We start from the raw sequence: 9,006 nt of genomic DNA, 5'->3' as shown, positions 1-9,006 counted from the left end.
GATAATTCTTTGATTGATTTAAAAAATATTTCACCATTTTGATTAAAAATTATTTATTTATCATAACATTTTAATAAATTCTAATCGATAAGTCAACCGATTAATCCGATCTTCAAATGCTATGTATCTCATTAACTGATTGGTTTGCTATAAAAGAAAATTGTTTCCTTCCGGAGATGCCTTCTTATTATCAGAGAGATGCGAAACATTGACAATTATTTGCAGAATGTATGACATGCATGCGTGAAATTTATATACAATTCTGTACAGGCCGGCCTCGATCAGTTCCATGCACACAATTACAAAGTTTTGATCCGCTTATAAACGAGAAAGTTTACAACTTTTAGGGTATCCGAAAACAATTCGAAAAATATTACATCAGCTATTAATATTATAGCTGAAGCTGCAGCCATGCAGCATTATGTTTCGAATTTCAAGTGATAATTAAGTGTGTGGAGAAATGAAAACGCAAATATGATTACTGATTAGTGCTACGAATTCCCTCCTTGTTTATTGATGAACAAAGGGCCGTATAAGTTTTCCATAACGTCAAACTGCATATTCTCAGATGGCTTCCAGTGGCGTTTGCGTTGGTTTATGAACCAGTTGTTGATCTGCTTCTGGTCCAGGCCTGTTGAATCTGCCAGAGCCACCTTGTCTGCTTCCTTCTCAACCAATGTAAAATACCAACATTAATTCGTCATTTCCCACAGATGTTTTTAAGGAATGCTCATCTCATTTCTACATAACGTTTTTTAACGATCTTTATCACAAGAAATTTGAACTCATTCATATTTAATCACTATTATCTTATATATTCTTCTTAATTTTTCCATAGATTTCCTCTAAAATTTTTCATTCTATTACATACAAGTGAGCACAACTTGAGTGTTTTGGTGGAAGGCCTTCTAAGATCACAACAAAATATAATTAAATTGTTCAGCTATTATTTTACTCCATCCGTCCCTCTCATTTTTTACGGATTTTTTAGTATTTGGTACGCAATTTAAGGTATGATTTATAACTTATTTTCAGAACTTTTTTTTTTTTATAGAAATTTAAACTTTATACTTTTTATTGTCAAGTTAAACTTTATACTTTTATCCAGGAAAAAGGTCAAATAATTTTTACAAATTACATTTTATAAAAATTCATGTCAAGCCTTCCATCCCATTATAAAGAAACTGGGGGTGGAGGGAGCCCAAATTTAGAATTCAAATCATTAAAATGTCAAAACGGATAAAATCCGGTTACCGTCCTAAAATTTACTCCCATAAAAATTTAAGCAACACCAGACAGTGACTCCCGAATACATGCATAGTCTTGTTTCACTTATCAAAGAAGCAAAATCGAAAGATATGGCAAAATGATCGGTACGTACCGTGGGATAAGGCCACTTATAATGAACAGCCCACCAGTCCAGCAGAACTTGCCTTGCTTCTCTAGGTAACTTTGCTTTCTTCTTCTTGTTTGAAAATTCATTCTTCAGTAAACTTATATACCCGCTATATTTACGATGTAGTTTATCTTTCAGTTCTCGATCTTCTCTTATTTGGTCATATTCCAACATATCTACCTCTCTGCTCCCAAAATCTTCCTCTGAAGAGGCTGTAGTTTCATCTGGAGCAGTCATATACTCATACTCAGTTAAGGATGAAACAAAAGATAATATTAGTTTTCTATTTAACTGCATAATTATTTCGAAAAAAAATGCATTTATTGCATTTATAAGTTCTACACAAAAGAAGACAGATACTCATTCATTTAGCGGCTACGTGCATTTCGAGTTCAAATCTTGTCGAAACTAAAAATTAAGACGAAGGTGTTAAAAAAATAATTTGTGAACGAGCAAAATTGTGGTATGCTGGTCGCTGGAATCCGGATTATCGCAGATCGTCCCCAGTGCCCACATGTGGAGGGAGGCCATAATAAAAAGGCAGATGCGTGTTTGGTGGGATGTGATAACACCATGCAAAGATTTGATGCACACGCAGTGATGGAGTGATGGGAACATAATACTGACAAAATGTAAAAAAGACCACTCCTTTGAAGACTTACCTTTCATTTACTACCTCTGTTTTTTTATAGTATAACGCTTTGACTTTTGGCACATATTGTTTTGACCGGGTAGTTAAAAATATTATTTTTTAAAATTTCTTTTTCTGAATAATAATATATAATCAAAAATTTTATTCAAAAAAAAATTCAAAAAATAATATTTTTAACTACCTGATCAAAGCACTTAAAAGTGTGTGCCAAAAGTCAAAGCGTCATATAAAAAAAACAGAGGGAGTACCTTGTACTCCTTGGCTTTTGATAATATGTTTCTTTTTAAAATTTTATATTCACGGAAATATTTTGTTTTAATTATATTTATTACATTGATCAAATATAATTTATATATTATAGAGTTGATTTTAAAATTTTAAATTATTAACTAGAAATACATGATATAAATTGTATCATCAAAATACAAATAACGAATTTTATATTGCAAGTTTTATTGTAAATTATATTTAAAATAATACTCTCTCCATCCTCCTAGATTATTTATATTAGGGACGAAGATTTTAGCACGTATTTAAAGACTTCAATAAAATATAGGATCATAAGTTATTTTAACTTCTTTCTTCTGTATAAAAATATAGTAACATTTAAATTTATATTAAAAAGAGTTATCCGTGGGCACTAGAAAAGCTGGATATACATGGAAACAGGGAGAAAAGAGTCGTAAAAGAAAGAAAGGATGGAGGGGGTGATATTTTAAAATAAGTGTTTTGTTTTATAAATAAGATAAATCAAACTGAAGTTAGATTGTTTTATGCAGATGCTACTGGAGTACCAAACTTATTGTATCACTGCCACAGAAATGTCCAGTCCACTCAAAATTTAAAACTGGCAGAGACTGTCCAGGCCGAGTATTAAAGGGGCATTAAGAGCTCCATAATACCACTTCAGTCTGATCTAAATCAAACGTCGTCTGGTACAACGTAGGAACTCAGTAAAGGTTCGCAAGGCCTGCCGCCTTGCAGCAGCAACTGCAGCGTGAACTGCGAGGGTTTACAATTACTCGAAAGAGTCACCGTTTAAACTCAATCGTAAGCCAATAAATACTTAAGGTCGTTTGGAGACAACATTTCATTTCAAATCATGGATTTCAAATGACAGGATTTGATGAGTTGTCATTTCAAATTCTCAGATTTATATTAAATTTTGAATGTGTGAATGAAATCCAAATCCAAATTTCTAAATAAGTTATTTGATCAAATCTAGAATTTCAAATTAAATCCTAATTTCCAAACAGACCATAATTGAATTTCGTTTAATTTTGATCGTATCAGTACAAGTGTGACGGAAAGAGCACAAATATTTGTAATTCGAGACAGATTTTCAATGGTACTCTTTCCGTGCCCTGATTGTTTACGTTAACTGTTTGCACGTATTTTGAGACTTCTATAAAGTATAAAGTATAGTTTTATAATTTTTAAAATTTTTGTTTTCTGAATAAAAGTTTAAATATCAAACTTTTATTCAGAAAAAAATTAAAAAATATATTACGGAACTATACTTTAAATAAGTGTGTATAAACGTATTGTAACGTAAAGAGATAGGAGCTACAGAGGAAGTATATATTTTGGGTAAGAATTTAGAACAATCGATTATTAGCCATCAGTGATTGAGAGATACGAGTCCCGCCTGGCTCCGTATATTTGTGGATAAAATCTAAAAATTAAGTCATCTCGTATAAAAAATTGGGTTGATACTCGATAATAGGTTTTTTTTTTTTTTTTTTTTGAAATAATTGATAATAGGTTGTATCATACATACATCATAATAGATATCAAGATCTGGACCGTATATATTAGCGAAAGAAAAGTTCACAGACGCAAGTAGGATTAGTTAAGCAGCATTTCAATGATATCACGTGTAATGGCAGAAAGAAAAGCTATGAATGCCAATAAGCATGATTATGTAAAAAGAATGTGCTTTGACATCAGGTGAATTCAGGGAGAATCGTACTTAAGAATAATTAATCATATATTAAGCAAGCACTCGTATCTCTATATATCAATATATATGTATCTACGTATATGTGTACAGAAGACATAATGTTACTAATAATCACACTCAAACTGACTTATTTTGTTAATATTAAAGTAAAAGAAATAGAAATCAAATACAAAGACATAATCCCCATAATGCAGCTCCTCCACTTCTTAAAAATGCGTTAAAACTGGACATTATTGTAAGAAAATGCAAAACGGACCAGAAACGTGATAATCAATTATTTGTTAATGCACGAAATCTTTATGATTAGAGCTTAAAGCGCTATTTTAATTCAGACACCAGTGCTCACAGAATTGTTGTAAAATCGAATCAACCCGACAAAACTTTTAGTTAAATATCCAGAAGAGTACTCCCATGTTGTTGACAAATGACAATGATATAACCGGTGATGAAAATAACGAGTATGTATGGACGGATTTAAAAACTCGGCCTTCCGAATTTATAAGTTATAAGCACTTATTTGTATTTTTTGGATAAAATGTCAAGAATTACTTAAATGAATTTAAGAATACTAATTTTTGTTTCATGACTTTTATTTCTTTTCAAAACATTTTAATCACTTATAAGATTATTCTAACTTTTACTTCATTTATTTACTTTATTTACTTTAAGCAAGAAATACTTATTTTAAGTTCACCCCAAACGGCCCAATCTCAGATTATGTAATGGAATGCTCTTATTCATTGTGAGACTAAAATTAAAATAACTTGCTTAAGCATTTTCGAATAAAGACTTGTTTATATTTATATAATAAATACGTAATAAGTAGATGGGACCAGGTCCCTGGCATACGGCTGCCAGGGACTGGTTAACCGGCACCCTATTTCCTGGCCGTTGGATGCATATCCAGCGGCCAGGATCATATTAAAGTTTTAATATGTCCAGCGCTTTTTTAGCGCTGGACGGGGATTCCTATGTCCAGCGCTAAAAAAACGCTGGACATGGGAATCCCCGTCCAGCGCTAAAAAAGCGCTGGACATGTAAAAATTTTAATATGATCCTGACCGCTGGATATGCATCCAACGGCCCAGAATCTGGATGCCGGTTAAGCGCTCCACAGCATACGGATGCTGTGGACCGCTACCCTAAGTAGATTAGCTTACTAAAGTGTTTAGATGACATGATCTATAATTTATCAAAAATAAGATAAAAAAGGAAAAAAAATTCCAACTTTCTTTTTAACAAAAAAATCTATTCATTGGGCCTGTTTGGATGGGGGAAGCAGAAGCTGCTTCCGGCTTCTGCTTCTCTTGACCCGTTTGTGTAAATAAGTAGAAGCACTTTTAAGAAGCTGAGAATGCTAGCTTCTCTCTCAGAGGTTCTGCTTCTTTTCCAAACACTTTATTCACTTATTTACTTCTCACTTCTACCCCACTTCTTTAATTTAAGTAAGAAGTTATTTCTTTTAAGCTAACCCAAACAGCCCCATTGTTAGCCAATCACACGATAGAAGCTTTTAAATAAAGTGAAATAAAATAGAAACTGTGCATGCTGTGTACTTCAGCTTATGTCAATCACACAGCTCAGTGAAATGTCAAATCATCTAAATTTTCAAAGAGGAATTCCTCCAATGACATAAGACAACAAACAACAACTACAAATATATCCCAAGTCCCCAACATACCAGCATATTTCTTCATATTTAAAATTGAACATATATATCAACATTGGTAAGACTCGAACACTTCACTTTTCCATTAATAAACCTAGTAGTTTTACACTTACATTATACTTCTAATTAGTAGAAGCAAGAGGTAAATGTGTAATGTGATTCGGACAAACTAAAATCATTTTGAATAAATTAGTTTAACTAGTAGAATTAACCAAGACGTACATGTGTACATAACAAATTTTGATATTAACTTATAAAGTTATACTGTAATATATAGTTTGGGATATAGATACATGAAAATCATAAAAAAAACACTATTTTTCTTAACTTTTTTGTAATTATACTGTTTTTCAAAAATATTTATAAAATAATAGCTTTAACTCAAAGCAATAGGATACATATTTTTTATACCATTTGCAACTAAATACAATTGATTTTGTTCGCATTTGATTACAACACATTAAATTTTAAAAGAAAATTGCCATCCTTTTAAAAAAAAACTATTTTGCAAAAAAATTAAAACCAACAAATATATTTTGCATAAAAAGTCCTGGTATATATATGCAGTAACCTTAATATATTTCCGCAGATCAGAGTTCTGAATTTAGGCAGAGGCGAACCCCATGGGTCATGGTTCGGTGGATATATAAATTTTTAAGATTTGGATTTACATGATAAAAAAGAGATAAGAGTTTAGGGTTTGTACTTACCAAAAGAGGGTGATTTAGAGGAGATCACATTCTACCGACTCACAAGTTTTCTATTCGTTCGTTTCTTAGTTACTCCCTCCGTCCCCCTGAGTTGTATACATTGGGGGACGGGGACGCGGCACGGACTTTAATGCTCCTGCAAAGTGTAGTTGTGCAATTTGTTTTTAAAATTTTTCTTTTCTGTATTAAAGTTTGGATGTTATATTTTTATACAGAAAAAGAAAATTTCAAAAAGAAGTTACGGAACTATATTTTATAAGAGCATTGAAATGCGTGTCGAGCAGTTAAAAAGAAACGTATAGAATTAAATGGGACAGAGGGAGTAGTTAGCTAAACTTGATAATTAGCTAAACTTGATTATATTATGAAATTTGGAGGGCAGTGTGGTCAGGGACTCGGTTATAAAATTCGCACGAGTGTACCAGGCGACTGTAAATATATTCTCCTGGGTGTGCGTAATCATATTATTCAACTAGCAGATCGATTAACAAAATCCGCAGCACGGCAGTCGATGAACTGCTTAAACAAATACTTCAACCAAGTTTAACCCAAATATAATACTATACTCTACTACGTGGGGAGAGAGATAGAGAGAAAGAGAGAGTGAGAGAGAGACCTGAAATATTACAGGTTCTAGAAGAGCTGTTGCAGAGATTGTGGAGCTGAGATTCTATGTCGTTTAGAAACGTAGTTGCTTCGTTAAAAGGCCTTGCAAGATCTGATTTATACTTTACAAGTAGGTCGGAATAAGTTACCTGAGCAATTTTGAAATAGTACGAACATTAGCTGCTTGCAAAAAATAACTGTAACGAGAGGGAGAGGGAGAGAGGGAGAGAGAGAGAGACCATGAACTCATCTAGCTCAGGATCGTCCCCCAGGTAAGTTGAAGAAGCCGATCGTTTCGAATAGACCTTCTCTCTTTCGATTTCCTCTAACAGATCCGATATATCTGAAGGCGCTCCTACCTAACATATAAAACGTACGATTATGTACTTATAAGTTATAATCACCTTGCAATAATTAAAAAATATAAGAAATTTAAAACACACGAAGCCAAACACACATAGAAACACCCTCAGAAGCTAGGATAAAATCAGAATTCAAGATTCAAAAAGCTCAGAAAAGTCCTGTGTGGAAATTGTAACCTAGAAATTCATAAATTCACTAGTTCAAAGTTCAAACTACTCCGAATTAGACGAGTATTAGCACAGCTGTTCTTTACTGTTAACTTCAAGTCAAAATCTTAATTAATCTCGACGACTTGAGTAGACTTGTGTGAGTTTTCGCAACAAGAAGGAATTGATTATGATGAATTTATAAGCACACGGATGACTCAACTGTAGAACGAAGACTTTTATTTTCTACTTTTAGGTTTCTTTACAGATCCAACTGTGATCCGCTGCCAAAGCATCACCCAACAGTAATCGTAACATATATATCTGGTGAAAACGATCGCAAATCATATCATGCAATAGTCTGGAGTACATTTCACACTATTTATACCTTTTGGCAATCCATGTAAGCTTGGAGGAGTTTAGGGTAAAGAGGATGAGAGGCAATTTTGGCCCGAATTGCACTGGAGACCTCGTCTTCTGATCCGGTGCTAGTGCTGTTATTTCGGTATCTTTGCATTGAGGCGGCATCGGAGACTGCGGAGGAGGATGTTGCGGAGAACATCTGGTCGGGGGATTCGAGGATGGGGATCGGGTGGTGGTAGAAGGTGTCGAGGGGGTGGAATTCGGTGGCCGGAAAGGGGAGGGAGTTGGTTGGAGTTGTGTGGGAGTAGTTGTCCGGTGTGGAGTGGAGGCCGTACAGTTGCTCCATTATTAAATTTGCAGGAATATATGGCAGTCTGCAGTTTGTTTCTGTGCGTGCGTGTGCGTGTGTGTTTGAGAGAGAGGGAGAGAGAGAGATAGAGAGAGTGGGAGAGAGGGAGAGAGATAGAGAGAGAGTGGGAGCGAGGGGGAGAGATAGAGAGAGAGTGGGAGAGAGGGAGAGAGATAGAGAGAGAGTGGGAGAGAGGGAGAGAGATAGAGATAGAGAGAGAGAGAGGAGAGAGAGAGGGAGAGAGATTAGTGTGGTGTGAAAGTTAGGAGGAGAGAGACGAGAGAGATTAAGAAGATAAAGGAGAAGTGGGGGAAGAGAGGAAACTGGAAATAGAGCAGGCAGTGGGACTAGGAGTGTGTTGTTGGAGTGTGTGATTTTAGCGTACAAACAAGAAGAAAGCTAGGCACCATCCCAAACTGAACTTCCTTTCCTCTCACAACTTGCTTACCATATTAAGCGCGTGAGCATAATTAATCTGAGTTAAGGGAGGTAGGGTTGTGACTCGAATCAAGTGGAGCATAATGAATTGTAGAATTGATGATCAGAGTTCAACTTTCCGTCAAACAAAAAGTGAGCTGCGCGCTCAAATAATAAAAATATAAATATTTTTAAAAAGTAATTTCTTATTAAATTATTACAAATTGTTCACAACTCACAGGACTAGATTATTAACCAAGATGAGCACGAAAATTGATCAATACAACTAAATTAATATATTTTTAAATTTCTGGATTCATACTTTTTAAATGTTATGGACTTTTTAAATTATTTTCATGTTCTACACAACAA

At 34.1% G+C, this 9,006-nt stretch overlaps 1 protein-coding gene across 1 annotated transcript; it reads right to left on the bottom strand.

The window, feature by feature from the left end:
- Positions 1-290: 290 nt before the first annotated feature.
- Positions 291-8,715, bottom strand: LOC108193842 (homeobox protein knotted-1-like 2). The gene is made up of 5 exons (XM_017360673.2): positions 7,894-8,715; positions 7,236-7,355; positions 7,007-7,145; positions 1,382-1,620; positions 291-665 (listed from the first exon to the last, which is right to left on the bottom strand). Exons 1-5 carry the CDS (start codon positions 8,212-8,214, stop codon positions 492-494), a joined length of 993 nt encoding a protein of 330 aa, XP_017216162.1. The 5' UTR covers positions 8,215-8,715; the 3' UTR covers positions 291-491.
- Positions 8,716-9,006: the final 291 nt, after the last annotated feature.

The sequence above is a fragment of the Daucus carota genome, chromosome 7 (assembly GCF_001625215.2).
Source record: "Daucus carota subsp. sativus chromosome 7, DH1 v3.0, whole genome shotgun sequence".
NCBI lineage: Eukaryota > Viridiplantae > Streptophyta > Magnoliopsida > Apiales > Apiaceae > Daucus > Daucus carota.
Note: the sequence above shows the minus strand (reverse complement) of the source record. Positions and strands in the feature narration are given on the sequence as shown.

Excerpts from the sequence above, each read along its gene's own strand:
- LOC108193842 (XM_017360673.2), bottom strand. The coding sequence starts at position 8,214 with ATGGAGCAACTGTACGGCCTCCACTCCACACCGGACAACTACTCCCAC. Across the intron at positions 7,146-7,235 it reads CTGAGCTAGATGAGTTCATG|GTAACTTATTCCGACCTACT; the intron begins GTCTCTCTCTCT and ends AAAATTGCTCAG. Across the intron at positions 1,621-7,006 it reads TAGAACCTGTAATATTTCAG|ATGAAACTACAGCCTCTTCA; the intron begins GTCTCTCTCTCA and ends TGACTGCTCCAG.